The sequence below is a fragment of the Perognathus longimembris genome, chromosome 20, assembly GCF_023159225.1.
Source record: "Perognathus longimembris pacificus isolate PPM17 chromosome 20, ASM2315922v1, whole genome shotgun sequence".
Classification (NCBI taxonomy): Eukaryota; Metazoa; Chordata; class Mammalia; order Rodentia; family Heteromyidae; genus Perognathus; species Perognathus longimembris.
In genome coordinates, this window is record NC_063180.1 from 20,719,086 (window position 1) to 20,734,653 (window position 15,568).

Here is a 15,568-nt window from a genome sequence, read left to right on the forward strand (position 1 = left end):
TTGGTAATCAATTATACGTAGACTGTGAGCCTAAATCCTTGACAAGAGGAAAGACAGTTTGGATTAGGATAAAAGCCTAAGAAACTGCCCTGCACGGTACGCCGGCCCAGCTCTGGGTAGGTCATTGCCTTGACGGAGGGGGGTGGCGGGGGAAGGGACTGGAAGCTGAGCCGGGTGCCTAGCTACTCAGGAAGCTGAGACCTGAGGATCACGGTTCAAAGCTAGCCACAGAAGGAAAGTCCGTGAGACCCTTACCTCTCCAATTAGCCACGGAGCACTAGAGCACCAGCCAGCCTTGAGTAAAAGACCTCAGGGGCAGTGCCCAGGCCCGGAGTTCAAGCCCCACGACTGAAAAGAAAAAAATTGGACCCAGGGAAACGCCTCCTTCCGAGTGCCTAGCTACAAGAGTCTCTCCTCGGCTCTCAGAGCCCAAACCGGGTTGGATCGCTACGGGACGTTCCAGCGGAGCTCCGAATCCAGGCTGGACTGCCCTCCCCGCAGCACCAGGGACGGGCGCCCAGCACTCCCCGCCGGGGTCGTCCGGAGCCCGCGGGGACGGCTGCCGCCCACGGATGGGAACTGTCTGGAAATCCTGGGCGGGGAGAGTAGCCCCCCCGCCCCGCCACTCTGGGAAGGGAAGGACACCCCGATTCTGGAGTAGGATCCGAAATCTCAGCAGAGGCGGCGAGAAGCGGCTCTGACACATCGGCCAGGAATGCACTCGAGTCACCCAGTCTCGCTGCCGTCCCGTGGCTCCACCCGCCGCCCCACGGGGCGCAGCCCCGGTGGGAAAGAGCTCGGGTGCGCCCCCGATCGTCCGTCCACGTGCGGTTGTTTACACCATCTGGGAGCCCGGGGAAGGGGCGATCTGGATTCCCACCTCCGGCCCCTTCCTCGAAGCCACGGGGACATTTTCTCTGGCAGGTGACTGGGTCCTCGGGGGCGTCCCAAGAGTTCCGTTTGATCCACGACCCTGCCCCTCCCACCCCGCATCCCCCCCACAGGGGTCAGCGCCCGGGTCCGAGGCTCCGCCCTCGGTTCCGCAGGCCCCGCCTCCTGCGTTTCCCGCTCCCAGACAGTCCGGCAGCCCCGCCCCCGGCTGGTACTGAGACTTCGCGAAGGAATACCCTACATTCCTCCATTTCACGGCATCTCTCACTCAAGACTTAACCTTCCTAGGCTTCGGGGCCTCCACGGGAAAACGAAAACAAAACCCGTAACGCGGAGGGCGCAGCCCTGCCAGCCAGGATACTCACCTGGCTCTCCAAGAATTTCGACCAAACCGACCTTCTGTCTCTTTAAGAGATAGAGTCTATCAGAGCGACTGCCCCTTTAAGGCCGTGTCGGGGCGAACTATGTTATAGAGACTGTGGGGGAGACCCGTCAAGTCCTGCTGGAACTCTTACTCTCAAGAGACCGCAAGCCCGTTCCTCTCAGGACCAGACTTTGGAAGAAGCGTTTGCTTCGGGCTTCTGCAGCAGAGAAGTAGAGCTTTCCTCCTGTTCCCTCTGAAGCGTTCACAGGCAGCTAACGACATCCCCGCGCTCCGCTGTCACTTGGGCGCGTCCGGGTGAGGCCACGCCCCCTCGGGTCCACGTGGTCGGCCGCGGGCCTGGGCGGCGCTGTTTGCCGCGTGTGTCTCGCGCACGTCCGGGGATGGCGGGGACCCCGGCCGTGGGTGAGCGGGCGAGCGGGCAGGGTGCAGGGTGCGGAGGGTGGCTGTGGGAGGTGCGCGGGACCCCCGATCCCAGAGAGGGAGAGGGGCGGGAGCTTGGAGGAGCTCGGAGTGGGGGTGGGGAGAACTGCGGGCGCCCCCGGGGGTGGAAGTGAGGACGCCTCGGGACCGGCGGGCTGGAGCGGCTGGGTAGGGGGTGGAGCGCTCCCGAAGCTGGAACCCGTGGACCGTTAGCGGCCTCAGGGTCGGACCTGGCCGCAGACCCTGTTCCCCCTTCTTCCGCAGGGGCCGCTCGGTTCTCTTGTCCCCCCAACTTCATCGCGACGACCCCAGCCTCAGATCCCCCGCATTTCTCCTTGGAGACGCTGACCGGCCCAGACACGGAGCTGTGGCTTATCCAGACCCCGGCAGACTTTGTTCCAAACAGGTGAGTGTTCTCAAGCCCGATCCGCCCCAGAGGCTGAACAGGATAGGTCGTTATAGAGGGACATTTCTCTTTTTTTCTTTTTACTTGGGTGTGTCGATACTGAGCCTTGAACTCAGGGTCTGAGTGCCGTCTCGTAGTTTTTTCACACAAGGTGGCGCTCTACTACTTGAGCCACAGCTCCGCTTCCGGGTAGTGAGCCCCTGGGACCCCTCTTAGAGTGGCATATCTGAGAAACCAAGAAATGCCACTAGCTCCTGTCTAACCAGGCCTCTGCCCTCCCTTTTTCTCCTCTCAGCCTCGATGGACGGCGAGTGCCTCTCTCTGGATCTCGGATTGTGAAGGGCAAGCTGGGGGGCCAGCGGCACCGCTATCACATCCTCAGCAGCAGTGGGTCCTGCGCTGGAGCCGCCACCCTGCTTGCTCCCTCCACAGCGACAGGAGGTGAACTCACCTGTGCCCCTGTCCTCCATGGCAGCCTCAAGATCATGGAGAGCCCCCAAGAATCCCTGCCTGGAACCCCTCTGCAACCTATTCTCGCCAGCCCTCCACCACAAATCCCCCCTGGCCTGAGACCTAGGTTCTGTGCCTTTGGAGGTAACCCCCCAGTCACTGGGCCTGGTTCAGCTTTGACACCCAAGTCACCTACTTCCAAGAAGAAGAGGAGGCAGGCCGCAGAGGCTGCTGCCACTCCAGAGGCTGTGAATGGCCACGGGACTCTGGAGGTGGACACAGCTGGGTCAGCCCTAGAAACAGATGTAGGGAGGAAGAAGAAGAAAAGGAAAAAGCAACATACAGACATGATAGAGCCTGCAGTGGAGGTGCTGGAGCCAGAGGTGGAGGTAACTGGACTGCTTGGGGGGCTGGGCCCAGGTACCCCCAAGAAGTGGGCCCCGGAGGCAGAAATGGCAAAGCCAGAAGAAAAGCCATCAGACTTGAAATGTGTGCTTAAAACTGAGCCTCCCGAAGAGACAGCCCTGCCCCCCACCAAGAAGAGAAAGAGGCCCAAAGGGGCCCGCGGCATGGAGCTGGCAGTGGAGGGGGCAGCAGCTATGGTCGATTCTCAGCCACAGGTGGAAGTGGAAGCACAGGAGGAAGCCATCTCACCTCCCCCAAGGAAAAAGATAAAGAAAGAAAAGAGGCAGCCTGCCACCATGGAGCCAGAGACTGAGGGGACTGAGCCACAGGGAGCGCCTTTGGGGCTCTCTGAATACCCAGAAGTGGAACCCAAGACTGGGACAATTCTGGTACCACCCAAGAAAAAAAAGAAGAAAGAAAAACTGCAAAATGTGACAGTGGAGGCCAGTGACCCTGAGCCCCAGGCAACGGTAGCCTCCCCCAAGAAGAAGAAGAAGAAGAAGAAGGACAGAGGGCACACAGACACAGACAGGACCGACATCACTGGAGAGCATGGGGCTTGAGGCAGGCCAGGATCTACCGAGAAGGGAAATGAAGAATGGGCTTCAGATACAGCACCCCAGGAGACCCAAGAGGAAGAAGCCACAGCAGGGTTCTGTGGAGGACCCAGCCAGCAAGGCTACACAGCAGACCCAGCAGGAACCTGCACCTGGGAAATGCTTTATTATGACAGTCATGGGGGTACTTTCAGGAAGGGCTCATGTAGAACGTCAAAGAGCCTCCGGGCCTGGAGCAGGGAGAGAAATGAATAACCCATCATTAAAGAAGCCATTTGTTCACTACATCTAGAATGGCTTTTTTTGTCTGCCATGTCCTCCAACCCCCCCCTCCCCCTTAGCTTGTAGGGGCTCTAGGATGTAGGAGGGAAGATGGGAAGATGACAAGCTGGATGCCCTGGATTGGCCATGGGAAGCTGGGCTAGCTCTCAGGCCTCCTGTTTCCCCATTAGTAAGAGTGATATGTAAAGCAAATACAGTAGTCCACGCCTGTAATCCCAGTTTATCTGGAAGTGGAGGCAGGAGAACTTCTAGCTTGAGTCCAGTGTGGGCAAAGGTAGCATGTGGCTTGCCTAACAAGGACCAGACCTTTGATTCATTCAATCCTGCTATGGTCAACACCTCTTGAGAGTGAGAGGACATGGGCTTCTACAAACTGAAACTTTGGTGTCTGAGCCCCTGCTCATTTAGGTCCCACTGCTATATGAGCCCCAATATCTTTACCCAGAGTTCTTACCTTCTGGGGGCCCAGGCCAGGGCACAAAGCCAGGTCTTCCCTTGAAGCAGCAATGAGCTGTTCCAAAGACTACAGTAGGCAGAGATAGGAGTCAGGGGCTGTGGCCAGCCTAACCAGGGAAGAGTTTGGGGGTCTTGAGGCAGGAAGGGTTGGGAAATGGACAGGGGCCTTCTGAGAACTGGTCAGGAGGGACAGAAGCTTACTCCAAAAGTGGCAAGGAGAGTCTGGCTGTCTGTCCTGTTGACTGACTTCACAGTGGTCAGACATTCAGTGGCCTGGGGAGGGGAGGAGACAAAAGTAGTCAGAGCTGGGCACTGGGGGCTCACACCTGTCATCCTAGCTACTCAAGAAGCTGAGATCTGAGGACTGCAGTTCCAAGCCAGCCTGGACAGGAAAGTCTTTGAAACTCTTATCTTGGGCTGGGAACATGGCCTAGTGGCAAGAGTGCTTGACTCATATACATGAAGCCCTGGGTTCAATTCCCCAGCACCACATATATAGAAAATAGCCAGAGGTGGTGCTGTGGCTCAAGTGGCAGAGTGCTAGCCTTGAGCAAAAAAAAAAAAAGAAGCAGCCAGGGACGGTGCTCAGGCCCTGAGTCCAAGCCCCAGGACTGGCCAAAAAATAAAGATAACCAAGAAACCAAGGCAGGAGGCAAGGCTCGGCCCTGCTGCGCCAGCCCAGCAAGTGAGAGGCTGAGTTCATACCCCCATCTTGTTAGTAATAACAATTTCAATTGGCTCTCCACTTAGGGTGAAAAAACCATACCACCATACAGAATGAGACCCTGATGAAGGCAAACTGCAATGAGAGGAGCAGGGAGGAGCAGAGTGGGCAGATGGGAGGGAGGAGGGGAGGGACCTTACCCGGGACAGGAAGTTCTGCTCCAGCTTCTCCATCAGGAGGTCTGGAGGCTTCTGCTCATAGGCCTTGTAGGTCTCTAGATACCGCCCTGCTTCCTCTGGGCTGTGGGGACAGGGCAGGAGAGGGAAAGGCTGTCATGGTCTAGACTCGTCCTTTCATTATGCAATGCTGGCTGGGGTGACAACTGTAAACTCCAGTGCCCCCCTGCCCCCCAGTCCCTGCATCTTCACCCTTGGGTTTTCCCCAGGGCTGGCCTGGAACTCCAGTCCTCACTGTACCAGCAGGTTACTTTTCTCTCTCAAAGGTAGGGCTTGGGGGGCTGGGGATATAGCCTAGCGGCAAGAGTGCCTGCCTCGGATACACGAGGCCCTAGGTTCGATTCCCCAGCACCACATATACAGAAAACGGCCAGAAGCGGCGCTGTGGCTCAAGTGGCAGAGTGCTAGCCTTGAGCGGGAAGAAGCCAGGGACAGTGCTCAGGCCCTGAGTCCAAGCCCCAGGACTGGCAAAAAAAAAAAAAAAAGGTAGGGCTTGGGCTGGGAATATGGCCTAGTGGCAAGAGTGCTTACCTCCTATACATGAAGCCTTAGGTTCGATTCCTCAGCACCACATATATAGAAAACAGCCAGAAGTGGTGCTGTAGCTCAAGCGGCAGAGTGCTAGCCTTGAGCAAAAGAAAGCCAGGGACATCGCTCAGGCCCTGAGTTCAAGGCCCAGGACTAGCAAAAAAAAAAAAAGGTAGGGCTTGGGAGCCTGAGCCCCTGGGGCGCTACTTCCTGCCTGGGTGACCCTGGGCTAGCCATCTGATTGCCTTGAGCCTCAGATGATACAGGTCACTCAGTGTGCAGTTAGTGATCAGAGCCTGATTGTTCAAAGCCTGTTAAGAAATCCTAGCTTCCACCAGGCGCTGGTGGCTCATGTTTGCAATCCTAGCTACTCAGGAGACTGAGATCTGAGCATTGTGGCTCATAGCCAGCCCAGCCAGGAAAGTATGTGAAACTCTTAGCTCTAATTAATCACCAGAAAACTGGAGGTGGAGCTATGGCTCAAGGTGGTAGAGCACTAGCCTTGAGTGAAAGAGGTCAGGGACAGCGCCCAGGCCCAGAGTTCAAGCGCCATGGCCACCCCCCGTCCCACCCCCCCAAGAAATGCTAGCTGACTATTTGGGAGGGTGAGATCCAGAGGACTGGGGTTTGAGGCCTGCCCAAGGGAAACAGTTTGCAAAACTTCTTCTCCACCAAGAGTGAGCATGGTGGCCCACACCTGCCCTCCTAGATACTTGGAAGGTTGAGATCAGGAGGATTGTGGTTCTAGGCCAATCTAGGCTCAAAAATTCCTGAGACTTCATCTCAGTGGAATGAAGCTGAGCATCGTGGTTACATGCTCTATTAGGATAACTACGATAAGAAGTGAAGATAGGAGGACCACAGTCCAGGTGCATGTCAGTGCAACAAATGAGACTCTATCTCCATGAGTGCCAAAAAAAAGGTCTGGTGATGTGGCTGAAGCCTACCTAGCTTGGGCAAGACCCCGAGTTCAAACCCCATTACTGCCATAGGAAAAAAAATACAGAAATAAGGAATTAATTCTCCAGATAGATTTTTTTTTTTTTTTTTTTGCCAGTCCTGGGCCTTGGACTCAGGGCCTGAGCACTGTCCCTGGCTTCTTTTTACTCAAGGCTAGCACTCTGCCACTTGAGACACAGTGCCACTTCTGGCCGTTTTCTATATATGTGGTGCTGGGGAATCGAACCCAGAGCTTCATGTATGCGAGGCAAGCACTCTTGCCACTAGGCCATATCCCCAGCCCCTCCAGACAGATTTTATATCTGACTGAAACACTGAACAGTCGAGAGCTTCACGTCTGTTCCTTACTTTTCTGCTATAGGCCTGGAAGGAGGCTGGCTAGAAAAAGTCCACTCCTCAGATGAGAATACTGAGGCCTAGAGAGGCCAGGCTCAGCCCAGGCTCCCAGAGAGAACTCTCCAGCTGTGGAGGGTGAGGCTGGGCAGAAGGAAGATAGCCTGGATTGGTGGGGGTGGGGCAGGGGGGGTGATCTCACCTCCAAGCAAGGATTAGTGTGCAGTCTGCCAGAATGCATATCTTAGCCAGCTCTTTGAGGGCCTGCTGAGGATCTTTCTAAAAGAGAAGATCAGAATTAGGAGAACTGTCAGAATGTGAGGACTCACAGTCTGAAAACCACAATTTGGGTGCCAGCCACAGCCAACCTGTGGTGAGCAATGACAAGGTCCAGCAGTGACTGAGCAGGGACTTGAACAAAAAAAACCTAAGGGATAGCGCCTAGGCCCTGAGTTTAAGGTTCAGAATAAGCACAAATAATAGTAATCAAAAAAATATTTGAGGGCTGGGAGGTAGCTCAGTGGCAAAGCGCTTGCCTAGCAAGTGTAATGTCCTGGGTTCGATCCCCAGTACCAAAAATGAAAAGACAAAAAAATAGAGTTAAAAAAACCCAACCCCCAAAAAATATATATTTGAGGGGCTGGGAATGTGGCTTAGTGGCAGAGTGCTTGCCTAGCATGCATAAAGCCCTGGGCTCAATTCCTCAGTACCACACAAACAGAACAAGCTAGAAGTGGTGCTGTGGCTCAAGTGGTAGAGTGCTAGCCTTGAGCAAAAGAAGCTCAGGGACAATGCTTAGGCCCTGAGTTCAAGCCCCAGGACTGGAAAAAAAAAGAGAGAAAGATTTGCTGGGTGCTGGTGGTAACCCTAGCTGCTTCTAATCCTAGCTATTGAGGAGGCTGAGATATGAAGGTCACAATTAAAGGCAATGCAGGCAGGAGAAGCCATGAGACTATCTCCATTAAGCTACCAAAAGCTGGAAATGGAGCTGTGGCACAAGTGGTAAAGTGCCAGCCTTGAGCAAAAGAAGCTTATGACAACGCAGGCCCTGAATTCAAGCCCCAGGACCAGCACATACTCACATACAAAAAATATTTTACAGCTTTTGTGGCATGGCTAAAGGGATAGACTGATTAGCCCGCGTGAGACCCTAGGGGTTAGGAGGGGCTGTGTACAGAGGGGACCTGGTTGATGGAAGGGGTGTGGCCAAGGCAAGGAGGGGGTGGCCAAGGAGGATCTGTGACTCTACCATCCCAAGCCTGGATGATTCAGGGTGATCTGGGTCCATGGGAAGTGTGAGAAATGACTGAACTTTTCTCAGAAGGCCTCCAGGCCTCTACAGGGCCGTGAGGCCGCACGCTAGCCATTCCCCAGCTGGGAAGCTGGAGGCCAGCAGAGGCTCCACTTACCACGTCCACCTGGACCAGCAGGACACGCAGCTCGAAGCTCTTCCCCAGGCTCTGCAGCCGCTGGTGGATGTAGTCGGGGTGGAGGTTGTGGTAGCGGAGGCTGGTGGGGCAGGGGCAGGCAGGGCAGGCTGTGGGTGGGGGTCTCAGCCCCCCTTGTGCCCTCACTGCCAGGCAGCGCTGGGATCCTGCAGCGGAGGCTCTCAGCCCACCCAGAGCCCAGCATGGGAAAACTGGCCCTCACAGGGTGTCCTTCCTGAAGGGCGGGCAGCACCCCAGAACTCACCTGAGGAAGAGGGCGCAGGTGCTCTGGCCCAGCACATAGTCCGGGGTGACGTCACCGAATTCCCAGGGCACACTGCGCACGAACTTGAGCACTGGGTTGCCCCTCTGTGGAGGAAGGGCCCCGGCGGCAGCTGAAAGGACGCTAGGACCTTGGCTAGCACAGGGCCCTCACCCCTGACTCCCACTACCTCCCCGAGCACCTGCTTTTCAGCCTGTTACTCCTTCCTATGCCTTTTCCTCCCATGCAAGGTTCTAGATGCTCTGACCTAGGCCTTCTCATCCCTCCAGCCCTAGACCTTGACCATGGGATACGCTTGGTTTCTATCCCCAGGCCCTGTGTCCGGCCACCTGCTGGACTCCTGGCTCTCTTCCACTCCTCTCCCTCACTGCATCTGGGGATGCCTGGCTATCTAGAGAACTCAGCTCAACCTGCATGCATCTCTCCCCTCCAACCCCTAGAGGTGGCAACTCCGACCCCCATGCCTCTCCTGCTCAGAGTTCCAGAGCAGCCAGGCCCCCACCCTGCAGCTGGAAAGTTCCCTCTGAAGGACAGCTTGCCCCACCCCTGCTCTAAGCACTGCTGTGGCTCCGTCGGTGGCCTATGACCCTCCCTGGCTGCCTCTGCTAAAAAAGCTGGTGTCTCCAAATTTCCCTTGTACTTTACCCAGAACATTTTCTGAAATGCAAGACAAAACCTACAGCTAAGTCAAGCCGCCATCTGCTCAGTAAGCGTGGAGTGCTTACTGTATGTCTCTGTGTGATCACACAGCAACAAGCACAGGCAGACTTTGCCAACCTGTGATACCTTTGACCCTGGGTCAAGAGACAAAGCTTTCCAAATGTGGTGGTTTACTCTTGTAATCCCAGCACTGGGCAGGCAAAGGAGGCAAGATGAGTTCAAAGCCAGCCTGGGCTACCCAGTAAGACAGTATCTTAAAACAGACACCCTAGGCTAGGCATGTGGCTTAGTGGTAGAGTGCTTGCCTAACACGCATGAAGCCCAGGGTTCAACTCCTCAGTATCACATAAACAGAAAAGGCTGCAAGTGGTGCTGTGGCTCGAGTGGTAGAGTGCTAGCCTTGAGCAAAAAGCAGCTCAGGGACAGTGCTCAGACCCTGAATTCAAGCCCCAAGACTGACCAAAAAAAAAAAAAAACAGACCTCCCGAAGCCTTTGTAAACAGACACCTCTCCCCACAAGGAAAGAAAACAGACCTCCAGAAGCCCTTGTAGACAGAGGCCTGACTACAGAACTTTCTGTTCTGTTATTTGATCTTTGACCCTGTTCCAGGAGACAGAGCACCTAGAGACCTTGGGAATTTCCTGAGGACAGATAATATCTGGAGCAAAGAACAGCTCCGCCTTTTGTCCCAGATGGGGGCATCCATTCATATCCTTATAGAGTGTTTTGTTTAGCCAGTCCTGGGGCTTGAACTCAGGGCCTGGGCATTGTCCCTGAGCTTCTTTTACTTCTCTTAATCTACCATTTGAGTCACAGTGCCACTTAGGGCTTTTTCTGTTTATGTGGTACTGAGGAATGGAACCTAGGGCTTTATGCATGCTAGGCAAGCGCGTTCTACCACTAAGCCACATTTCCAGCCCTTATAGGGTATTCTTGATGACTCCTGGGTGGCCTCAATGGGGCTCTGGGGATGGGGATAGTAACTGTCCGTGCTACCCCCACCACTGGGAGGGGAGGGGCCTAACTGAGGCAGAGCTGCCACCAGTGGTCACTGAAGTTATCAGCCATTTTGCCTGCAGCATCCCCCAGACCTTTGAAGTAAGGTCCCACTAACTTTACCCCAGCCAGCATCAGACAGAGATCCACCTACCCATGACTCCCATGTCACTGAGATTTACAGACATGCATCACCAATCCCAGTTATATTTTGATTTTGAGACATGGTCTTGATAACTTTGCCAGGGATGGCCTGAGTCTCTCCATCCTTCTACCTCCACTGAGTAGTTGGGATTACAGGCATGGACTACCATACTGGGTCCAAGGGGACTTTTTTTCTTAAAAAAATTTTTTTTCTTTCTTTTTTTTTTTTTTTTTGCCATTCATGGGGTTTGAAGTCAGGGTCTGGGCACTGTCCTTGAGTTTTTTCTCTCAAGTTTAGCACTCTACCACTTGGAACCACAGCACTATTTCTGGTTTTCTGGTGTTTAGTTGGAGATAATTCTCATAGACTTTCCTGCGTGGGCTACCCTCCAACCGGGAACCTCAGATCTCAGCCTCCTGAATAGCTATGATTACAGATGTGAGCCACTGGTGCCTACCCCAAGATTTCCAATGTGCATTCCTCTGTGACTGACAAGGTCAAGACTCTTCCACGCTTAATACTAGTGTGACCTTCACTTACTACTCCTCTCCTTGATCCCAACGAGGCTGGCATCATCAGGGGCAAAGACGCCCCCTGGTTTTCTACCACTTTCTCCAGAATCAAGAACCCATCTGGAAAGGGAGGGAGGGAGGGAACGATTGGGCAGAATTCATATCTCTTTCTACTGTCCCCCCAACCTGCAGTCCTTATACTATGGCTTCCCTCCTGAGACTCCAAAGCTCTGTCTCCCCCTCACCTGTCGGGGGCTCACAATGATGCTATTGGATTTTGTCCCTGGTTTCAGGGTCTGGTTGGGGGTCTCTCGTGACAGTGGTTCTGCTCCAGTGGGGCCAGTGGTCCCAGCCCCTTGGGGATGGCCAGAAATGGCATACTCTGCATAGGTCTGAGCGGCAGCCTGGGGAGTGGTCGCAGTGGTGGCCGGGTTCCCGGTAGATCTGAATAAAGGCTTGGCCTGTAGAGAGAAGGGAGGGGTGTAGGGGGGTCCTGGAGCCAGTGGCTCATGCCTGTATTCTTAGCTATGCAGGAGGCTGAGGTCTGAGGATTGGGGCTTGATGCCAACCCAGGCAGGAGGGTCCGTGAGACTCTTATCTTTAATTGACCAGAAAAAGTCAGAAGTGAGTAAGTGGCTCAAGTGGCAGAGCACCAACCCTGAGCAAAAAAGCTCAACAACATCAGCCAAGCCCTGAGATCAGGCTACAGTACTAACCCTACCCCAAGTGCTTTAAATATTGTAAAGCCCGTGGCTGCTCCATAGCTAGTACTTCGGCAGGACTCTGCCGTGGCACCACTTTTGACCGTCCTGCATTCCATTTTACAAATGGGGACACTGAGGCCTGGAGTGGACAAAGGGCTGATTTCCCACGAGGACCCACACCTCCCCCATGGTGGCCCTCACACTCTTCCTTCCAGCACTGCATCCATGCTCCATCCTCGCCAGCCACCCTCAGCCCTGGCAGCCCCCCCCACCCCCCCACCGTCCTACCCCTGCGGGAGGAACCTCATCCTCATCCAACGGGATGACAAATTTCTTCCTGGTGGGCGGCCCCTCGGGAGCCGGTGCCCCCTCCTCTCCCTTTCCAGCATCCATCTGCGGCACAGTGGGGAAACATGGGGGCACAGAGCGTTCGAGGTAGCAGCGTTTGCATTAACACCCCCCCACAGCCAGAACCCACACTGACAGACTTCCCGCCAAAATCACCCCAGTGCTCCACCGCTTCACGCCTCCCTGGGCACGCCCCCTTCCCCGCCCACACTCCTCATTGGTCCATACGCCAATTCGCCCGCCCCTCGCGGCTTCCCGGGTTTGGCTAGGCCCGCCCCCTGAGGGCCGGACCGCCGTTGGCCCCGCCCCCTAGGCTGTCACCTGCTGGGTTCTCAGACACTGCAATGATTGGCTACGGCGGCTGCCAATCGCCATCCTCACCCTGCCAATCGCAGTCTCCACCCTCCGCCCCTCACAACCCTTACATTGGGAGTGGGGCGGGGAGGGGGGGGGGATGTCAGAAAATGTGGAAGACTCACCTACTCGACCCCAGGCCAGGAGTCAGAAAGACTGCGGGGAGGATATCAAGAAGTGCAGTCAACAGCGCGGCCCTACTCCTAGCACTTCCGGCCTCTCTGGCCCCCGGCCCGCCTCGTTGCTCCTCCTAGGGAGGAGTGGAGCCTAGAGAGGAGCTGCTCTCTATGGTCCTGGAGGACCGTGCAGGTTGACAGTCCTCAATATCAAAAGATGGATTGGTACCGGAGCTCCGTGGAGCGCTTCCTGGGCTCCCCGACTGCAGTGAGGGCTCAATAGAGATATCAGGAGATCAGATTAGTTCTTCCCCCGCCCCCCGTCCCAATAACTTGGGGATGGACTTAAGTCCCCTGTGTGTCAGTACCACACAGCCTCTCCTGCTGAGTGACGCGTTTCCAGGGCGACCCCCCAGTGGGCGGGACCTAGAGGGAAGGCTCCTCCCCGGGGGCGGGGCCTAGAGCGGCGGACTCAGGCGAGGAGTCAGGAAGGGCTTCCCGGAGGAAGGGACGTCGGAGCTGACCCGCTGGATGAGTGAGAATTAGTCATTTCCTGAGAGATTGTATCACAGCGTTCCAACTTGCAGCCCTGAGTACCAAGGAAATAAAGCGCCTTTTTTGTGTGTGTGAGATTAATGGCCCCAAATATTTTGCGCTGTGAGTGGCTTGCTCATTTCCTTTGCCCATTTAAAAAAAAAAAAAAAGAAAGAAAAAGACAATTCAATAAAAATGACTTTTTCATCCTCAAATAGAAATAGGCAAAGGCTAGAAGGCGTTATCATCATCATCATCATTAATTAATATACGGGAGTCATTTTTATTCCCGTCCTATGTTAAGTCAGTTCTTTATATTGTTAATATATGGGGCCTCTTGTTTATACTTTGTATTGGAATTTTAGTTAGAAGCTCTTAGGACTTATTTCCACCTGTTTAACAATCTGTCCAGTGACTTTTGCCCTTGGCCTGTGGCTTCAGAGGTTTGTCATGCTCCAAGATTATGATCGGATAGTCCGTGTCTCTGTCTGTCTGTCTGTCCTGGGACGTGACCTGGACAATGTCCCGGAGCTGTTTTGCTCCAGGCTGGTACTCTACTCCCGGTAGAGCTTTGACTCCAGTGGCAGAGGACTAACCGAGCGCACAACACCCAGGCCCCGAGTTCAAGCCCCAGTAACAGCACGGAAACAAAACGAAAATCAGTCAATAGCTGGGCCTCAGTTTCCCCCAGGTGGGAAACACAATCGCCAACTTTCATGCTGCAGCTCCAGCCTCGTCCACCAGGGGCGGCGGGCACCCCGGGAGAGGACTCAGCGTGGTGCCCCTGGGGGGAACCAAGAGGTGGGGGGGACCCCGAGGAGGGCGGGAGGCGGGCCCCACCCCCGGCCCCGCTTCAATAAAGGGCGAGAACACGATCTCCTGGGGCCCGACGGGGCGCCGAGCTGGACTGGAACCTTCGATGTCCAGTGCGGATCTCCGCGCTCCGAGCGCTGCCCGGTCCAGTTCCCCGCGGTCCTCACTCGGGTCCTCGACCTCCATCCAGGGGACCCCTGACTTCAGCCCCCCCAGTGCAGAGCGGTTGGGACGCGGGGGCCCGGGGCCGCTCCGCTCCGCGCCCGCTCCCATCCCCGCTATTTATAGCGCCCGTAGCCCGAAATAGCGAGGAGGCCAGCGGCCGGGATGACGCGGAGCCGCCCGGGGCTGACTCACCCGGGCTGGGCCGGGCCGAGCAGAGCACAGGCCTCCGGATGGGGAGGGGGCAGGGAGAAGGGGACAGTGGAAGAGCCTAGACTCGAACCCTCGCCCTCCTGGGCGGCTGGCTCCTCGGCTGGGACATCCCAAGACTGTGTGGATGGATCTGCAGCAAGAGACCCTGAGATCAGATCGGAGGTCGGACTTCCGCCCACGTCAAAGCCCACAATGGAAGGACTCTAAAAAAAAAAAAGGAGTTTGGGAAGGGATTAAAAAGATGCACAGGGGCTGGGAATGTGGCTTGGTGGTAGAGTGCTTGCCTAGCATGCATGAAGCCCTGGGTTCGATTCCTCAGCACCACACACACAGAAAAAGCCAGAAGCGCGCTGTGGCTCAAGTGGTAGAGTTCATGAGTGAGACTCATCTCCAGGAAAGTCCATGGGACTCATCTCCACTGAATCCAAGTGGTGCTCTGGCTCAAGTGGTACAGTGCTAGCCTTGAGTGGAAAAGCTTAGGGACAGTGTCCAGGCTATGAGTTCAAGCCCTACAGCCGACCAAACCAAACCAAACCAAACAAAACAAAACAAAAGACAGAAGGGACACTATGACCCCTTACAAGTCTCCTTGCAGACATGTCTGTGTTTCTACTGTCCAGGCTGCATGCTATTCCCACTTCCTAGAACGTCTTTCTGCCCTCCCAGCCATGGGAGCTCACATAGCCTGGGGACGGGAAGATGGAGGCCCCTGACCAAGCTCTCTTCATCATCACCAAGTCCCCAGCACTGGACAGCAAGAGCCCAGGCTCCAGGAAGGGGTTTGTGGTTGGCTCTGTAAAGCTCATACAAGAAATTCTGGGCTCCACTCCCCACTGTGGGGTGGATGGTGGGGGGGGGGGGAACAGCCTGCATGAATAAAAAGTGTTGGTGAAAAAATAAAATGACACTTCCCAAATTATAGCAGCAGATGTTTCATTTTCTGCGTCGGTGCCAGGCACGACCGCTGAGTTGTCTCCTACTCCTACTTGCCCACTACAGCCCTAGGAGGGATGTACTCCGAATAGACAAAAATAGACTTACCAGTGGGGTTGTGAATATGGCTTAACGGTAGAGTGCTTGCCTAGCATGCATGAAGCCCTGGGTTCGATTCCTCAGCACCACATAAACAGGCAAAGCTGGAAGGGTCACCATGGCTCAAGTGGTAGAGTGCTAGCCTTGAGCAAAAGACATTCAGGGACAGAGCCCAGGCCCTGAATTCAAGCATCAAGACCAGCCAAAAAAAAAAAAAGAGTCTCATTGGGTTAGGAATAAAAAGAGCAAAGTTCCCAGAGGCTATGGATGACTGCCTGGTTTTCTCACCCCCAGG

General features: G+C 55.2%; 2 protein-coding genes across 2 annotated transcripts; one reads left to right on the top strand and one right to left on the bottom strand.

Moving 5' to 3' along the window:
• The first annotated feature begins 1,483 nt into the window (after positions 1-1,483).
• Polr1g (RNA polymerase I subunit G) lies at positions 1,484-3,798 on the top strand. The gene is made up of 3 exons (XM_048369246.1): positions 1,484-1,678; positions 1,961-2,102; positions 2,398-3,798. Exons 1-3 carry the CDS (start codon positions 1,657-1,659, stop codon positions 3,518-3,520), a joined length of 1,287 nt encoding a protein of 428 aa, XP_048225203.1. The 5' UTR covers positions 1,484-1,656; the 3' UTR covers positions 3,521-3,798.
• Ercc1 (ERCC excision repair 1, endonuclease non-catalytic subunit) lies at positions 3,664-12,832 on the bottom strand. The gene is made up of 10 exons (XM_048369247.1): positions 12,529-12,832; positions 11,990-12,094; positions 11,243-11,458; positions 8,666-8,769; positions 8,383-8,482; positions 7,176-7,252; positions 5,117-5,216; positions 4,454-4,525; positions 4,251-4,319; positions 3,664-3,744 (listed from the first exon to the last, which is right to left on the bottom strand). The coding sequence occupies exons 2-10, from the start codon at positions 12,092-12,094 to the stop codon at positions 3,691-3,693; spliced, it is 897 nt and encodes a 298-aa protein (XP_048225204.1). The 5' UTR covers positions 12,529-12,832; the 3' UTR covers positions 3,664-3,690.
• Positions 12,833-15,568: the final 2,736 nt, after the last annotated feature.